Below are 19,831 nucleotides of genomic sequence, written 5' to 3'. Positions count from 1 at the left end.
TATAAGTAGTCATAATAACATATTGCAATATTTCCTTTCATTAAGTATTATCCATTTTTTGGCAGTATACTAAGCACCATTGTTCCATTTTGCCTATTTTATATTTGATCTATTTTGTCTGTTTACTGTGACTTTTGTCTTGCCATTCTGTACCTAAGTTTAGCCCTACAAATGAAAGCCTTTACTAATTTCTACCGCAAAAGTACCTCAGTCCAGTCTGTGATTTCACAATAATAATGTTACTTAATAATTAGTTTGTGTGGCTGGCTTTTGCCATAATATCATATGACGATGTATCACGATTGTTATCATTCGCTGTGGTGTTCTTTAGACAAATTCTAACCATTTGTTCCTTTACTCTGATTTCTGATTTACTTTGCACAAATAACAGAGGCCATGAAATACTAATTCACAGGTTGATGTAGACAAGATGCTTTTCCTGATTGGCTCGTTTTTCTGAATATTTTATTTTACTAGCTACTGCAGACAGTGCAGATTGAGAAACAGCACAGTAGACAACGTTGTGTCAATGTTAATCATTGGGGTCTTCTCTCTGGAATGGTCCCTGCAGGCTTGCCGTTGCTGTAGTTCCCGGTCTCTCCGCCGCGGCGCTGTTCTCTCCATGATGCCACATTTCCCCGCCTGAGCCGCAGCTCCTCCATCAGACCCAGCTCAGTCAATGTAAACACGAAACGCGGTGTTTCTCCTCTGCTGAGGCTTTAAAACCAGCGGGACGAGCTTCTCGGATCCTTTACGGGTTTATTTAAGTCCTCGCCGGGGATCGGAGAGCGCCGGTGAGTGCAGTGCGAGGGTTTGAATGGGGGGAGAGCGGAGCTGCATGTGCAGAGAAAGGAGCTAAACATACCCTGACTGAATTCAGCAGATCTGATCTGAGAACGGACCAAACAGCGAGGGTAACCAGGCCGTGAACAGCGCCGCATAAATCAGATTATATTCATTCTGCGCTACAGATATTTTAATCTGTATTAAATATATTAGTATTGGCTCTCTGTAGCGTTAGCCAGCCCGCTAATGTGTTAGCAGATAGCCTAGCTTACTAGCTTAGCTTAGCCTCCAGCTTTCTTTCCTATAGCGCAGACTCGATCCTTAGCTGGGCCTCCTGCAGCTAACGAGCTAGCGTTAGCTTATAGCTAACTAACCTGTTACTAATATTTATTAATTTATTTTTTATATATATATATATATAAATGTGTGCCTTATAACTAACAAATGTATGGAGCTACATGTATACCTAATCATTTATATAATTTATTCTTAATGATGAATGACTGATATTTTGATTACTTGGCTGACTAGGTACATAAACATTGCCTCTCAGGATGTGTGTGAATTAACCTTTAACTACTGAAAATAATAGATTTTTATGAAGTTTTAGTTTCTGTCCGAAAAAAACTTTGTTATTATAATTATAATTATAATTATTCTATTCTACTGCAGTATTTTATTCTACATTATTATTAATATTATTATTATTACTCTATTCTACATTATTATTATTACTCTATTCTACTACATAACAATATATTCTACTGCATATATATAATTATTAACGGTACTCTATTCTACTACATTATTATTACTATATTCTACTACATTATTATTAATACTGTATTCTACTACAATATTACTTTTATTATTATTATTATTATTAGTAGTAGTATTATTATTATTAGTATTATAATTTTTAACCTCTGCATTATTATAATTACTCTGTTCTATTACATATTTATTACTCTATTCCACATTACTATTACTTTCTACTAAACTTATTATTATTATTATTATTATTATTATTATTATTATTATTATTATTATTATTATTATTATTACTCTATTCTGCTGCATCTGTATTACTATTTTCTACTACATTATTATTATTACTCTATTCTATTACATATTTATTACGTTATTCTACACTATTATTATTATTATTATTATTATTATTATTATTATTATTATTATTATTATTACTCTACTCTACTCTACTTTACTCTCTTGTCCCCCAGGGAATATTTTTTGGGCCACCCAAAATTGCATCCTGCTATTTTGACAATACAATCACGTTTGCCTTTTCACAGACATGATGCAGTATAAAACAGTACAATACAATGAACATAAAAAATCATTAAACAAGTAAAAATAAATCATCTGTTAGCGTTAAGAAATGTGATAGAAGCAGATACAAAAATGGAGGAGCTGATACTCTGGAGAAAAAAAAACATGGTCAGGATCAAAAGTAATTCGCTTTGCTAACTTAAGAACAGACTCCTCAAAAATTGCTTTATGGGTTGACCACTCTAATGTACTCTCAGTGTAGACACCCAGATACTTATAAAAAGATACCTGAGGTATAGTGCTGTCATGTATAACCACTGGATACATTTAGATTAAGGCAATTTAGATTTACATTATTCTACTACATTATTCTACTACATTATTATTATTATTATTATTATTATTATTATTATTATTATTATTATTATACTCTATTATACTCTATTCTACCTCCTCATTGTTAATGCTCTTGGTGATGTTCGCAATGATCTAAGACAATCAGGTTATTGTAATAATGCTTATTTTTGGATATTGTGAGCTGCATTTTTATTCCATTAGTCCATAAGAACCGAACTGTAGTAGTTGAATCTCTGTTATACTTTAAAAAATACAAAAAGTTGTGTTTTATTGTGATTGTTACATAGATAAACCATCAACCAACCAGTGAACACAGTTCTCTTCTTTCTTTATTCCTAGCTCCTGTATGTGAACATTATTTAAATGTTTCTGTTGGATTGTTTTTTGTATTGTAGTCTGGCGGAGGTGGAGCCTGCATTCTCTAATCTGTTTCCTGAGACATTGTCATTATGGCAACGGAGGAGAAGAAACCAGAAACTGAAGCTACTAAAACACAGACGTCCTCAGCTGCATCTGCCAGCCAGAGCAAGGTGAGGAGCCAGAGTTTTGTTATGTGTTTATTTTGGGTAAAACCCTTCCGTCACCCTCCAAAATCTCATGGTTGGCTGTACATTACTGTTCTCTTATATCTGTTTTAATCTTTTCTCTTTTAGTCGGCACCAGTGAAGCCAAACTACACCTTGAAATTCACATTAGCTGGCCACACAAAAGCCGTCTCATCTGTCAAGTTCAGTCCAAGTGGAGAATGGCTGGCTAGCTCATGTGAGTAGTTTTGGACAGCATCCCAGTACAACATTATGAAAATAATCAATAAAAAAAGGAAAACTAAGCTATTTTTTTAAATTTATTTATAGAATATGCATCTGTTTGGGATTCCAACTAATTTTTTTATGAATGTACATATAAATATATATATATATATATATATATATATATATATATATATATATATATATATATATATATATATATATATATATATATATATAATTTACCATTTCTACTGTTTTTTTAAAGTAATGACAAAAAAAACTCAAGATAAAGTCTTGCTACACAATAGTTTATGCAATATTTAGAAACTTCCTAACTTTACATGCACTCCATTGCAACGCTTGTCCAGAGCATGTTTTCCTAACATTCCTAATATCCCACTCCTAAGGGTCAAAAATGTCCTGAAGACAATCTTTATACTCTGATGGTGTACAGCTTTCATAGAAGTTTGGACAAAGCTGATGTTTTACTGTGTCTGATTCTGGTCTTACTCAATAAAGTCAATTTATTAGTCAAGTCATTAATTCCAAGCTGAAAAAATAGATAATATATGGTGTTCTCTCTGCTATTAAATATGGTGGTGGATTATCTTTGACTAAAGACGATGCGATAAGATCGATAGGGTTAAGCATGAAAGCTGTTATTGATTATTTAATGTTTCCAGGGATGTTTCTTATATTCATCTTACCTGAATTTGTTTTCCAGCTGCTGACAAACTAATCAAAATATGGGGTGCATATGACGGGAAGTTTGAGAAGACAATATCTGGGCATAAACTTGTAAGTTCAGTGAAAAGAAGCTTCTTTAATGACACCATAAACCTATTATCATGGTTTGCCATTGTACCAGTTACTCTGGGCTTATCTAGTCTTATCATTGTCTCCTGCAGGGCATCTCTGATGTAGCCTGGTCCTCTGACTCCAACCTTCTCGTCTCTGCATCTGATGACAAGACCTTAAAGATCTGGGATGTGAGCTCTGTAAGTAACTGCAGATGCCAGATGTTATTTTTTGGACATTTTTTGTATATGTTAACAGATTTTATGTTACTTTTATTTTTTGTTATTCGTTTATTGATCAGTATTTATTTATTTTATTTAATATTTCCCTTTGTACTGCGCTCTTATATTGCCTCTGTAACTCAATGTCTGGGTCACAGAAAAATTTAAAGGTCATAGGAGAGTTTTTTTTAAATATTTTAAACTACTCTAATATTTAACACGACCACAAAAAAAATTAATTGCAATACATTCAAAATGAACATGTTCTATGTTGTGGCACCCTTAGATACTCAGCTAGTTTAAGCTTTTGAAGGGTCGCTTTTAGACAGGCTTTAAGCTGGATATCGAAACCCGGTCATTCAGCTTGCCATCAGCTGCCAGAGCCCCGAGAGAGCTCAATTGTCCTTGCTCTCTCTGGGTGGGTACAGTAGATGGTGCTCTTTCCCCTCATCACTTTTAGGGTGATGTGGATCAGCACAAGGCTGTGTCTGTGAGCTGATGTATCAGAACCGAGTCGTTGCGCTTTTCTTCGAGCGTAAGCGCTGTGAAGCTACTCAGCAATGCTGCATCAGCAACAGTTCAAAAAGAGGCGGAGTCTGACTTCACATGTATCGGAGGAGGCATGTGCTAGTCTTTATCATCCTTGTGTTGAGGCATCACTAGTGATAAGAGATATACAACTGAGTAGCAGCTGAGTCAGCAAGACAATTGGCCAGATAAACTGGGGAAAAAATGGGAAGAAAAAAATTATCTACAGTTTAGTCGACTACTAAGTTTCTAGCAGTCGTATAAACATGTTTTTTTGTTTATATAACGTGTTTATTAAAAGCAAGAATGGTTACAAAGGGTTCTGAGTATTATAATTCTGGATGGTTTATTAACTGCGACGACTTTCTTTTTTCAGGGAAAGTGTTTAAAAACCTTGAAGGGTCACAGCAACTATGTATTCTGCTGCAACTTCAACCCCCAGTCCAATCTCATTGTATCTGGATCAGTACGTATATTAATTAATTACAGCATTTCTTCATCAGCCTTTTTTTCTTTCAGTGCTTAACATAAGGAGTCATATTACTGCAGCATTTTAGTGCTGTAAAGTGCTGTGCAGATGTACATGACTGTTTTTTTTTTTTTTACTCGTAAGTTTGACGAGAGTGTTCGGATATGGGATGTTAAGACGGGGAAGTGTCTGAAGACTTTGCCAGCGCACTCAGATCCAGTCTCTGCAGTGAGTATCCTCTTTTTCTGATCACGCACCTCTTTGTTCATGAGAACAGGTCAGGACAGGAATAGTCAGTGCTGCAGATGAAAGAGCTGACGGATGAATTTCATTTCAGGTCCATTTTAACAGAGATGGATCTTTGATTGTGTCCAGCAGCTACGACGGACTCTGGTGAGTAAACTTGGCAGCAGGCCCTCAGCTTTTGTTGTTTAATTGGGGTCACCAATTGTGAATTTTATGGTATGATGCAGCCAAATCAGATCTAAGCCGAATACTGTGAGCATCAGAACACTGCAGAGCTAGAAAGAGACAGCAAAAGAGACGGCGCTATAGAGCTCTACAGTGCAGTTCTGTATGGGAGATCTATATATTGGAGTTTGGTAGCATTTAAAATGTGGTTGATATCAAAAAGTAAAGTTAATTTTATCCTGAAAGATGATGGAGGACATTACAGAAGCCTCACACGATGATGCATTATAAAACGTAATTGGAAAAGTTAATGAGGCGTCCAGACCCTCTCTCGATTGGTCAGTCGAGGTGAAAAATATTCAGCGTTCATTATCTGCGCTAAAGTAAATGATTATCTTTCCGTCATTAGTAACAATCTTATTGTCGTCTCTCCGAAATCTCCAACTTTAGAGTAAACTTTTTCCAAGTTCTAAAACAATGAAAATGCAACAAAAATAGATATAGTTTTTAGAATGTTTTTGTGTGACAGTGGTGGAACATACTGCTCTAGATTTTGACACAAGCATCATTTTTGGTTGATGGGTGCTACCTAGGTATTAAATGGTGAGTTATGCCAACCATACACCTAATGATTATCAGGTGATTTCACTGTCGCAGAAAAATGTCCAGAGTCGGGATAAAATTACGAAAGTCTTATTGTGTAGTTATTTTTGATACAAACAAGTTTAATAAATACACATTTCACAAGAATTATGTTCTTTATTGCATCAATTCTATCCAAAACAAAGGCAAATATATAGCAGTGAAACTGTAATTCTGTGCTATACAAGGTTTTAGCAAAATAAGGGGTAAAAAGAAGCTTATAAGACGAGTTGGAACACAAAATGTATTCGATTAAAAAAAATATATCAAGAATTAACAGTGTAGCAGAAAAATACACTGTTGATTGGGACAAATGTTGTGAATCTCTGATTAATCACAGTATTGATATACACATTATTTGCAATTTAATATGTAATATGTATTGTATGTAAACTCCACCAGAAGCATGATTGGAAATAATCTCAGCAAGAATCTAGCTGCAGTCTTGTGAATAGTGATCCTGCAGGATCCACAGTTTTTGCAAAATCTTAGTCTGTGACTTACCTGTAGATGTGAGGGGGTGTCAGATAAAAGTCTTTTAGTCTGTTAAATGTATTTTCAGATTCTTTTCAGAGTCGTGTAGTGTATGGACAGCATTAAATAGATTAACCCTTGTGTGGTGTTTGGGTCTGTGGGACCCGTTTTCATTTTTCATCAAATGATACAAAAAAAAAAAAAAAATTCTAACTCAAACTCATTGGCATTGGCTCATTTTTTGTGAAAAACATATATCAAAACACATTTTCGATAAACACACACTGTACACCCCCCCCCCCACACACACACACATTTATATTACATAAGTATATCTGACCAAGGGCTAATAAACATTGCTTCATTTGTAAATTTTAAACTAAACAAATTTTCTACTCATATCTTGAGTTGAATTAATTTTCTTTTACATTTTATTAAAAAACTAATAAAAAAAAGAGTAGCACTTTTTAAAAGAAAAGTAACATAAGAAAGGTAAAGGGCAAATATTAACCATGTAAGCTGTTTTTTATATTGCTTGCAATTTAGGTGAAGCAAGCATGTGTAAAGCATTTTAATGTAAAATTGCTTAATTTTGCTGAATTAAATACAAGTAACAAAGTAAACGAGTAACAAAAATATGAACACCACACAAGGGTTAATGAATTTTAAAATGATTGGAAATGATTTAGTTTATTGCCAATTTCATATTATGTGAAAATCAGCCAGTTCTGTGCATGCTTATGATAAGTGGTATTTAAAGGAGTAGAATGAATGCTTCTGTAAGAGATGGATCCCAAACTAATGTTTCTTTTTTATATGAATTTACAGCCGTATTTGGGACACAGCATCAGGCCAGTGCCTTAAAACACTCATTGGTAAGTTTTTATAAAGGCATAGACTCCTGCAGATTATTCTTTAAATTCTTTAAATTAAGTATGAATTCACCCAGAGACAAAATCTGATGGGATCTGATTTTTCTGCACTATTTATAAGCTTCCTTACTCTTCATTTATTTCATAGATGATGACAACCCCCCTGTGTCCTTTGTGAAGTTTTCCCCCAACGGCAAATACATTCTGGCTGCCACACTGGATAAGTGAGTAACAGCCCCCCTGCCGCTCTGAGCTGCTGATACTGCTGCTCACAAAATTCACTCAGTGTTGTAGCAGAATATTATAGTTCATAGAATAATAGTTCATTATTAGTATGATGATGATGATGATGATTAAGTGTTAGCATTGTGTTTTAATTTGAGTTTTAAGATTAATGATGTGATTTTTCTTTAATTTCTTGACAGCACTCTGAAGCTATGGGACTACAGCAAAGGGAAGGTGAGGATCATTCCATGTGTTATTTTAAAGACTGGTCAAATTCTATATATCACCCCTATTTTTCTAGTAATTGTCAAATGTGTTAAAATGTATTGACATTTATTACTCTGTAGGTAGAAGTATAGATACTAAAAAATATTTAAAAAATATTTCTATACAAGTTGAAGTATCAACTCAAGCTTTTTACTCTTTAAGTAAAACTGTAAAAGTACTGGTTTTAAAACTACTTGAACTACTTAAAGTATAAAAGTAAAAGTAATAAAAGGGAAAAAATAAATATATATATATATATAGCCATTAAGACTAAAAACAAAAGCTTAGGCCACGCCCACAGAGTCCTATAGTACACTACCCCCCTCCTTAAAAGCCATAATGACTAAAAAATAATGACTATAAATTTAAGATTAGGCAACTACGTAGTGTTTCAGCTGCATATATGCCCATTGAAAGTGAATGTATTTTACATACAGAACAATGTAAATATATTAAAGTTAAAGTTTAGTTGGACTGGAGTTTATCTGGAGTTCTCTTGAGTCACTGCACGGATCATCTTCATACTAGACTACATACGTCTGCTGTGTTCTTCCTGGAGTGTGTGTGTGTGTTTATGAGGCGGAGGGGGGCGTGTGCAGGTGTGATGGATCACAGTATAAACCAATAGAGAGTCAGAATGGTATATGTTGTTTATACTTCTCTACATCCAATCACAATCAGATTCACTCTATCTGGATGGAGAGATTTATCTGGATAGAGGTTTTATTGAACGATGAGAAGCCGGAATGAAAACCAGCTGAAATGAAATAGGAGTAACGAGGCTATTGATTGAACACACTGCTTATTATTTAATTTTTTCCTCTCTTTTTCAGTGTTTGAAAACCTACACCGGTCATAAAAATGAGAAGTACTGCATATTCGCCAATTTCTCCGTCACAGGTGGCAAAGTATGTCCTTTTCTTCCTTTTTAACTTTTTCCAAAAGTTTTTAAATCATTTTATTCTTCAATCTAATATGGCAATCAGCCCAAGCTTCATGAGCCAACACTCTGGTTGCCATGTATAATACGGCAATCTGCCCAAGCTTCATGTGCTAACACTCCGGTTGCTGAGTATAATATGCCACTCAGCATGGTGGTGGGGGTGCGCGCATTTCTTTCTCAGTTGTTCAACGGGGGGGAGTGCGCAATTCTTCTTCAGTTGCTCACCGACGTCTGAAACTCCACCCTCTTACTAGGTCTGCCTAACAACAGAGCGATCTATATTCTTATTGGCTCAACGAGAGTACCATGTGAGAAATACCATGTGTGGCGTGTGTATCAAAGTGTGAGACTTGCACAAGCTCCATGTGCGAAGACTCCGGTTGCCGAGTATAATATGGCAATCTGCCTGAGTTTCATGTTCTAACACTCCGGTTGCTGAGTATAATATGGCACTCAGCCCAAGTCTGATGATTTAAAAGACTATCTGTGATTTTACCTTACAGTAACAACTTTAGAATCATGTTGATGCTCCTCTAAAATTGAAATTAGCATTGATAACATTGCTACTCGGCTTTGAAACTTTGAAAAAGTTGACTACAATATTTACGATACTGCTACAAGAACTTGAAGCCTGTTCATCATAGTGTAACATTGTGGAACCTTCATACCAAGTTCCTGTTTTATTGCCAGTTATGCTAATGTATAAACAGCTCTAGTAACTCCATTCTTCTCCTTTTGTTCTTTTCATTCCTTAAAGGCTCGAGTTTTAATGCTAGTGTAAGCACATGGGGGAAATATACTCTTTTCTGTTGGATGCCCCCAATACTGAGAATAGATCTCTTCTGTTGTAAAGGTTCATTTGGGAGATAAGACTAAAAAAAAATGTAAGACTAAACATGTTCTTCTCTCTTAGTGGATTGTCTCTGGCTCAGAAGACAACATGGTTTACATCTGGAACCTGCAGACCAAGGAGATCGTACAGAAACTTCAGGGGCACACAGGTAAGCAAATAGTGCTGAATCTCACTTTGAGTTAAAAGTGCCATAGAAGGCATTTATGCAGGGTTCTGTTTTTGAGGTTTTCTTTGATGTATATAAATAGTGTGTAGCTATTATGGTGAAAGAAAATGGCCTGGTGTGATTTAACAAAAATATGCACAACACTGTTATTGTGACTGAAAATGAAACTCCCTAATTTTTCTTGTATTCTGAGTTCATAAATAATTTGATGAGCTCTATTCTGATTGACTAGTTTATAGTGTGGCACTGAAACAGCTCCCACAGAAGCTGCATTACATAACATAGCATCACTATGTTACAAGATCATTGAAATTATAATGTGTTTTTTACTGGTAGCTAGAGTTAAATATGACAAGTGTTATGTTTAAGACTCTTATAATACTGTTGAATTTATTTTTTATGATTTATTTACTTATTTTTTATAAAGCAAAGAACTATTTACAATAAAAGCAGGGTAATTTCAACACAAAGAGAAGAAAAGTAGGATCGGAGGTCAAAGGGTATACAAGAAATCGGGGAATTGGGGTCTTATATAAACAAGCCATTTAGACCAGATCCGATTAAATTTAGCAATTTGGGTGAATAAGTAAGTTTTTCCATGATAAAGATTTCATAAACAACATCATACAACTTTTGAATATGAGGAGGCTTAGTAGATAACCACTTCCGAGTGTACTATAATCAATTTTAATTATAGTTTTATTTTATTTGTTTTGTTTTTTTTGTCCATGTTAATACTGATGTTTTAAAAATCATGAGAAGTCATGAAAAAAAATGGATTGATTAAACTCCTGCTCCCACCAATAACAATTGACCTCTTTCCTGCGCCGCAAGATTTTCTCCTGCTGGAATGCAGAAAACTATCTAACTTGCACACGATCAGAGTTAGCAGCAGCTCCTCAGTCAGTTACTCTGTCTGTTCTATGTACTAAACTCTCATTATGCACCTTTATTTATCATCTCTATGCATTTTAAACATGATGGTCAGTATTATAACATCTTTTTTTTTCTCTCGGTGTTTTTGTCGTTGTAGATGTGGTGATCTCGACTGCCTGCCACCCCACAGAAAACATCATTGCATCAGCAGCACTAGAAAACGACAAGACCATCAAACTGTGGAAAAGCGACTGCTAAGCTGCCGCGTGCGCTCGTGCAGGCTTATTTTATTATTGTAATTTTTTTTGTTGTTTTCCTTTTTTAATTTTGTACTTTTTGATTTTTTTGGGGGGAAGACGGACTTTTATCATCAGAAAGACGTCGGGCTGGTGGCGGCCTGATGATCTTAGCTGACAAGATAAATGATGGTATAAATAAGCACATCTCCAGAGCACCCAACACACACCACTCCTTTTATCTGTTTCTGTGCACTAAACCAGACTTCACTCTCTATGCTTTTTTTCCCTCTTTCTCTGTCTTTTTTTCTCTGTCTCTGCCTTACCCAAAAACGAACAACAACAAATGAGCTGGATTTTTGCTTTTTTTTTATTTCATTTTATTTTTTTTTATATAACCTATTAAACCCTCATTAATAAGCTCCCACTCGTGTATTTCAGCAAACCTTTAACCGTTGGTCATTTAGATCATTTAGGCAGCTTTAACTGAATAAACACACTGCTCTGCTAGCTTTTGACAGCCTCTGTGGAATGACACTAGTAGTTTAGTGATGTGTTAATTTTGTACTTTTAAGCTTCGGTTGAATGGAACAAATTGAGAAAATGGTCTTTTTAAAGCTGTTTTAAGGTTTTTGTTTTTCCAACCATTGGAGCTTAGGAGCTTCTGAGACTGGGAACTAAAAATAAGCACTAACATGCTTTGCTACTACCTATATCTTTCTATTTCTGTCTTTAAACTCTAGATGCCAGCAGTGCAGACGGTGTGCAGAGACTTGCCTCGTGGTGCTTCAAGTACATTCAGTCAATCCAGTCGTCCGTTATGTATTACCTTAACCCGATATCTGTGTTTTTTGAACGGTGCCAATAATGATAAACGCCTGAGTATATTTCTGTACGGTATCCAGATACACACACACACACAAAACAGACTGAACATCATTTCGTTCCACTGTTGTTACAAAGCTGGTTGTTTTTATGGTTAAAATGTCTTGCAGTATGATTTGTCTTGAGTTACTATGTGTAGAAAAGTTGATTTTTTGTCTCCAATTTGGAGGATTTTGTACTAAAAGTAAATACTTGGTTAGTATCACACAGGCTCAAATCACACTTTTATCAATTATATCTTTGTGCAGATTCTCTCTCTTTCTCTCTCTCTCTCTCTCTCTTTTTCTCTTTCTTTCTTTCCTGGTTTTATTTCTATGTGATTAAGTGCTCACTCAGCAGATTTTGTAGTGCACATCTTAAAAAAAAAAAATAATAAAAAAGGCCTAAAGATTTACAGTATGTATACAGTATGCATCATCGCCGCCCAATGAAAAACATGCATCTTTAAATTAGTGGCTAAAATCTAAAAACGTTTGAATTGAGTCAGTGTGTAATAATAAGAGCATATTCCAAGTCATTTTGTAGCATTTCGGTTGATCTGTTCATCCACAATAATATCTACAGTGTTCAAACAATAGAGAGATAATGCAAATGAACAAAAATGGATACTTGATTTTGTTGGAGAACAGAGATATTGATATAACTATAGAATTTTGAACGTTTTTAAATAGCAGTTCAAACTGTAATAATAAAACCGTCTAAATTTACTTTTTCTACTATTTCTAGATAAATGATTGAGACCTGTGATTGATTTTAGCTTTTAAAAAAGCTTTTACATCACACACATATTGTCATATGGACAAAAGTGTTGGGACACATTGGGCTCTTTTATTGTATTAAAAACAAAAACAGTTTATTCTCTACTGCCCAGAGAGGAGTAACGCTATGAGGATTTAATAGCATTCAGTAACAAGAGTATTAGTGAGGATGATGCCAAGATGTCTCTCCTAATCTACATCTCTCCAACTCAAATACTCCTAAAACCCTGGCTGAATTCATGAGAAGGGATGTCCACAGGCTTAAAGAGGCAGACAGTGATTTTGAGACAGTTCTTTAAACGTTGTATTTGAAGCTGTATTCTCACTTCGCAGCTTCGCCTCACAGGAAACGTTCTGAAACTTAAAAATGATCTATCTGTACATACTTGCAGCTTCTCTGTTTTACAGTTTTCCTCTCTTTCTCTCTCTCTGTCTCTCTTTGTCCGGTGGTCTTAACTGTGTCTTCAGTAGATGGTATAATGGTTGTGTTTGTGTATATGTTTTATTTTTCTGCTCAATTTCTCTCTCTCTCTCTCTCTCTCTCTTTTTCTCTCTCTTTGTCTCTCTCTCTCCTTGGGTTTCAGTGCACTGCAGTGATAAAGGGCTGCATGGGGGGGAAATAACTGCATCTGTATTGCATTAAGTCACTCTGGACCTGACCTGTGACTCAATAAAGTTTTTTTTTTTCCTTTTTTATAAGTGTAGATCCGTTTTGTAAATCATTCTGTTTACTGTTCTAAATTAGAGGTGTAAGAAACTGAGTATCTTGACGTATTGCGATTTTTTTTTTTTTTTTTTTTTTTTTTTTGCAATACTGGATTGAGTTTTAAAAACACAGCATTGTTTTTTAAATGTTTAGTTTACATTAAAAAATATCTTAAACCTTCAATTCTAACCACCTTACACTAATCCAGTAAAGTCGAGATAAAATAGCTTGAAAATCATTTGGTGTAAAGTCAGCCTAACTCAGTATATTAGATATATACATATATAGACTGATTGAAACATTTGAAGAAGAAAAAGCTCAATTCATTTTAAACTTTATTTTTTTTTCTTTTTTCATGAAAGAACATCAAAGAACAATGCACAAATAACAGATGTCTTTTTCATTTCCTTAAAAATAGATGAAAATATGAGAGGACGAACCTGTCGCTCAGTGACAGATGAAGGGAAACAAACGAACGAACAAACAAACAAAAAAAAAAACAGGCAAAGTACAGGCGAAAGTTGCGAGGACGTCTCTGCCGCTGACCTCTCCGCCTCAACAAATCCAACTTTTAAAGAGGTCTGATTATTTTTAGCCGCTCTTTTTGATTTCAAATCAACATTTACACAATGTATACAACAGCCCACGAAAGGAAGGAGAGAGGTATGAATACATAAGCAAGGGATAAAATTACATTTGTACAAAAATAGATCCTTTTTTTTTTTTGTGGTGTCCTATAATTATCCTCAACATTTTAAAATCCTCCGTCTGTGTGACGACTAAACTAAACGAGTGATTGTGTTTCAGGGTCTAAAATCGTCCTCGTCAAACCAGGTTCTTTTTATAAGCTTTAAATATGATCTGATTTTATTCTTCCTGAAGACTTAACTCAAGAGCTGCATTTCAAATCCTATAGGCTGCAGTCGAGGTAGGGCGGGTCCTCAGTGAAACTGTGGGACTATAGAAGCCTGTTGGTCCCACAAATAGAACAGTCTAATACAAACGGCTATTAAAATATTTATTATATTTACTTTAAATTACATTCCATCAAAATATTTAAAAATAATTAAAAGTTCATTAAAGCCCTTAAAAATTAGCACAATTTACCTAATGTAGAATGGGCAGGTCAAAAGTGAGTTGAGCTGATATCATCACAACCCTGACCAATCAAAAAGCTAACATAGCTCCGCCCTCTCTTCTAGTCTGAACAACCCAACCAGAACCCGTCAGCTTGTGAGCTGTAACTTAGCAACTATCTCTGTGTGCTAACTACTAAACTATCCAAATATTTACCATGTTAAATTAATTGCGTATCTTTTGAAAAAGGTTTTTTGCGTTGTCATGGTAATGTAAACAGACGTTCGCTTTGTTTCCACATTTTGGAGATTTAGCTTTATCATATTTAAAGTTTGCTGAATGCTGTTACACAAATAATACAATATTTATCGATTTAAAAGATAGTAACTGCATTGCTATTCTGTTATCATTATAAATCAGTGGACTAAAATGACAAGAATAGTTATTGTTATTTTTGAAGCCAATAATCTTCTTTATGATTATTATTCTGTCTTTATGAAGATAAATAGCCATTTTTGTGCTTTTTGTTGTGCTGTTTTTTTGTTTGTTTTTTTCTTTGCGTTTTATGTGCACAGAGAATTGTGGATAATTTAGGACCAGGAAGGATACATCAGCTGTGTCCTTAAAACTACTCTGCTCTCTTATAACTGCATTATTGCATTTATTGACTGTATAATTCATGCGTAACAGTCTTCTATGACGCAGTACCTCGGCTGCAGCCTAGATTTTGGAATGCAACTCTGGAGTCGAGATCGAACCACATTCAATTTCCGCACTTAAGCTGAAGGTCTGAGATCAGATCAGAAAGAAAGCTCACAGTTTGACCATGACGAGAATTCCCCGTTTGGAGAGAACGCCCTGCCCGTTCCAGCTCAGCTTCCAGGCCTGCTCTCGCGGTTCTTGAGGTTCTGTAGGAGTGATTGATTATCGAACAGTGAAGGAGCTGGTGAGGGATCATATCTTAGGGTTTGGAGCTGCTGGTATTTTGCTCTTTTTTTTTGTTTTGTTTTGTTTTTACTCCGTTTTAGCTGAACACAAAAGCTTCAGCAATTCAAACATCATTAACCACTCCGGAAAAAGTATCTCTGAAAACGACACAGTGCAATTAGGCCTGTTTTTTTTTTCATTTATTTATTAAAGTAATTTTTTTTTATTCTTTATATTTAAGTAGGTTTATCCAAAGCACCTGCCGCTCTCTTTTTTTTTTAGTAACGTTGACTGGAAACATTTAAGGAAAGGATTTTGCATTTATATACTTATTTATAAATATATACACATGTACATATAAACAAAATATAGCTTTATCTTATATATAAAGCATTTATGCATGTGTTCATCATCCTGTCGATCTTTAGTTCAGAGGACTCGTGTTTTTCCTGCAGGACGGCCGTTCTTCATCACTGAAGGGATTTTACAAATCTGCATATGGCTTCAAGATCCCCGTGGTCTGACAATCCTCCGTTTAAGACCTGATCAGCATCTGAAATATGGATCATTTATCACATCTGGACGTAAATTACTGATATAAATCGGAGTGAGATAGATAGTGATAAGGTTTAAAAAAAAATCTGCAGCACTACTGAAACACTGCTTGTAGTTTCATCTATATATCTTTACACATAATTAGAAAGTGCAACAATATAGATGTCTGTGGTTTCACTATTTGGCAAACAACAGATTATTGTTGCCCTTTCAGCGTATGTCTGATTATTATAACTGATTATTAATGATTTTTTTTAAGGCATTTAAAACCTAATTAGTAACCATTAATAAACCAATAGTAAACCATTTATAAACCTTTTATAAAGGTAGTCTTATTTTAAAGTGGTACCCAATTATGTAATGATGTGTGTGTGTTCATACACATGTATGCTCAGTTACTCCTATTAACTAATCAGATAATCAGATATGTGATCATGTTATTGCTGATCATATCCAATGTGTCATATCCTATGTCTGGCTGAGGAAAAAAAAATAATAATAACATTGATATCATGAAAAAGTGCCTTTTTTTCTGATTAAATACTTCAAGTAATGCTGCACCGCTGCATCTCCTCCTCTAGGAGGAGCTCACAGCTCACTCTTATCCTCAGCGTTCTGCATTTTTCACTGGTCGCAACCTCCGCGCTCGACTGTAAACTGAACTAAAGCCTTTCTTCAAAGCTCTTTATACATACTGTAGCCTGGCTTTGTGTTTTTTCTTCTTCTTATCCACTGGAGCACCACAGCCCTGGTCCTCACAGGCCGGCAGAGTGCCGCTCGCCACCTGGGTGTGTGGGCTTTAAAGGGCCAGGGCTGCTGGGGCCTCCAGGTTTGGTGTGCTGTAAAGAGTCAGTAAAACGATAGCAACCTCACCACGGGCAGTCTTTGGAAAGAATGCTAGATGCATAGTTAAGCAGCAGCAGCAGCAGCAGCAGCACGGAAAAGGAAATGCGGAAATATGGAAATATGAAAATATGTGGAAAAATGCTGATTATGCAAACAATTCAGAGCTCAAGAAACATATTTCACACTTAAAAAAAAAAGAAAAAAAAGACTAAAACGACACTTGGTTTGCCCAGAGAAGTGCAGGTTGGGTTGTGAGTGCTGATTGGTCCTCGCTCCCTAACCGTAGCTAATTAGCTGCTCATGTTCACCAGCACTCGTTCACTAATGTTCACTAATTAAGCTGAAGCTGGTTTAAAGAAGAAAATAAAAGGTGAAGGCCAAGACCAGATCGCTTAAAGCGCTACCATACTCCCAACATATTTACTGTATGTGGGGATCATATGTTTAAATTATATTAATAAAATTTAGTTGATTAGGTGAGTTCCAGGTGGGCTTGGGCTCTAAGTGGGTTAAACGCTACAGGAATACCGTGGTGTGTAATCCATATACAGCTCTGGAAATTTTTTTAAAAGAGAGCACTTCAGTTTCTGAATCAGTTTCTCTGATTTTGCAGTAAAATGAACATTTCTCTCAAATTCCAAATAATTATATTGTCATTTAGAGCATTTATCTGCAGAAAATGAGAAATAGCTGAATTAACAACATAAAAAGATGCAGAGCTTTCAGACCTCAAATAATGCAAAGAAAAGATTTAAGTTCATATTCATAAAGTTTTAAGAGTTCAGAAATCAATATTTGGTGGAATAACCCTGTTTTTTAATCACAGTTTTTTTTATGCATCTTGTCATGTTCTTCTCCTCCACCAGTCTTACACACTGCTTTTAGATAACTTTATGACTTTAATCCTGGTGCAAAAATTTAAAAAGTTCAGCTTGATTTGATGATCAGCTTGTGATTAATCATCATCCGTCTTCTCTTGATTATATTCCAGAGGTTTTCAATTTGGTAAAATCGAAGAAACTCATCCTTTTTTTAGTGGTCTCTTATTTTTTCCAGAGCTGTATAATATATACAGATACACTGGCTGTCTATAGCATGAGGACTTGAACGGTAGGTAATTACATGAGACACCAATACTGAGTCTGGCAGTAACATGGTGTATAAGTAAATGAATGAGCCTGAATGAGCTAATGCAAAGCTACGCTGACTGTGAGGACAGTCTGATTGCAGTCCGATCGTTTGAGGTGTTGTTTTGAGCTGGTGTACCACAGGTACTCAGAGGTATGGTAATATAATATATCCTCAGATCCTCGCCTGATTCTTCTTCCAATCTTAATAATAATAAAGGCAATCTAGACTAGAGTCCTCCTCTCCGACACAGTGAAATCAGTCAGTACGGGAACAGCGAGACGAGGCGAGAGCGGACGGGTTTCTGTCTGTAGAAGGAGGAGGGAACCACGCTCTGAGCACACAGATACAGTTATAGTGAACAGTGGGACGGTATAGCTCAGATCGATCACCATAAGCCGAAAGCCCTGCAAACAACATTACAGAGTCAATAACACCAAGGCGTCCAATAACATCCAGGCTTCTCTGCCCATGAATTTTATACCTTAACTTCTGTACGTACTGTACGAAATGTGTGTATGAACGTATGTACGTATGTCTGTCTGTGTGTCTCTGGTTTATAACCGACAGTTGTTGGAGAGTACTGGGCTCTTGGCTCCACAGGAAGGAGGGAAAGCTCATCATTATCATTATATGATATTATCATCACCACCATCATCACTACCATCATCATCATTGGTCCATCCTGGAGACCTCACACTGCCTCATACAGCCTTTTATAGCCTTGACAGCCCGGCATGGACATCCAACGTCAGACACTGGAATTGGACATCAGACCTGAGGCCCCAGTGTGATTGTGATTGTGCAAAGTTCCTCCTCTTTCTTGCTCATTCTTGCTGTTCCTATAAAAAGGAATAAACACAGCTGGACGGCTGGAGCAAGCTTGGACATCAGAACACCAGAACAAGAGAACAAGAGAACAGTGCCCCCAGTCATCCAATTCCCATAGCTGCATCCATCTGTTATTCTTTCTTTCTGAAGGCCTTTCTTTCTTTCTGTACGTCCACCAGTTTGTGTTCCTGGTCCCTCCAGCCAACCCAATTTCCAATTTTTTTTTTTCTCTCCAAAGAGTCTCTCCAAAGCTTCGTCAATCGGCCGCAGTTTTCCGGATGGTGCGATTCGCTCCTGTGGCCTCTGTGGCCTACAGCCTCAGTCGTCTTTTGAGTCCGCCGACATCACTTATCCATCACTCAATGATACTCTGATACTTCGACTTATTTATATATTTATATCTTTATACAAATCATAAGAGCACGAAAGCCCATGAGCGCGCTTTTTGCAGAACGTTCAAGTGGAGGGCACGGGCGCTCTCCTGCCCATAACGCCACGTCGTCAGTCCAGTCTCACTGGGAGGAAGGGGCAGGAAGGGGCAGCATCGCCTCGCCCCCTTCCGACCGTCTCCCTGGGCAACGGGAGTTTGCGATGTCATTATGTCATTTGGTGGGGCGCCTCCAGCATCTCCATGAGGAAGGTGTCGATGGGCGTGTCCCCTATGAGCTTGAAGAAGAACAGGTGCTCCAGACACTTGAGGCCGATGGAGCGGAGCGCCGGCAGCCGCAGCAACAGCTTGGCGAACCTGATCAGAGGATACAGAAAGACACACACAAATAAATAATAAATTAATACATTTAATAATAATTAATAATTTCAATTTCTTGTGTTAGTTATGTGAAGGAATGGGAGGCCAAACACACACACACACACACACACACACACACACCACACTACAGAGATTTGTTTGGTTTGCTTATCTCTCGTATTAAAGGTTTGGAAAGGCTTCCAG

General features: G+C 36.2%; 2 protein-coding genes across 4 annotated transcripts in view; one reads left to right on the top strand and one right to left on the bottom strand.

Moving 5' to 3' along the window:
- Positions 1–612: 612 nt before the first annotated feature.
- On the top strand, positions 613–13,508 carry wdr5 (WD repeat domain 5). The gene is made up of 14 exons (XM_007253952.4): positions 613–794; positions 2,829–2,963; positions 3,087–3,195; positions 3,910–3,983; positions 4,094–4,183; positions 5,109–5,198; positions 5,346–5,429; positions 5,539–5,594; positions 7,557–7,603; positions 7,749–7,824; positions 8,026–8,059; positions 8,926–9,000; positions 9,949–10,036; positions 11,088–13,508. Exons 2-14 carry the CDS (start codon positions 2,883–2,885, stop codon positions 11,186–11,188), a joined length of 1,005 nt encoding a protein of 334 aa, XP_007254014.1. The 5' UTR covers positions 613–794; positions 2,829–2,882; the 3' UTR covers positions 11,189–13,508.
- A 325-nt stretch (positions 13,509–13,833) lies between these two features.
- The window catches only part of rxraa (retinoid X receptor, alpha a), a 270,194-nt gene continuing 264,196 nt past the window's right edge, over positions 13,834–19,831 (bottom strand). For all 3 annotated transcript variants that reach the window (XM_049466149.1, XM_022676562.2, XM_049466148.1), the window contains exon 11: positions 13,834–19,624. In XM_049466149.1, coding sequence (XP_049322106.1) covers positions 19,477–19,624 — 148 coding nt within the window. In that variant the 3' untranslated portion in view covers positions 13,834–19,476. The remainder of the gene's footprint in view (positions 19,625–19,831) is intronic.

Source organism: Astyanax mexicanus, chromosome 17, assembly GCF_023375975.1.
Source record: "Astyanax mexicanus isolate ESR-SI-001 chromosome 17, AstMex3_surface, whole genome shotgun sequence".
NCBI lineage: Eukaryota > Metazoa > Chordata > Actinopteri > Characiformes > Acestrorhamphidae > Astyanax > Astyanax mexicanus.
Note: the sequence above shows the minus strand (reverse complement) of the source record. Positions and strands in the feature narration are given on the sequence as shown.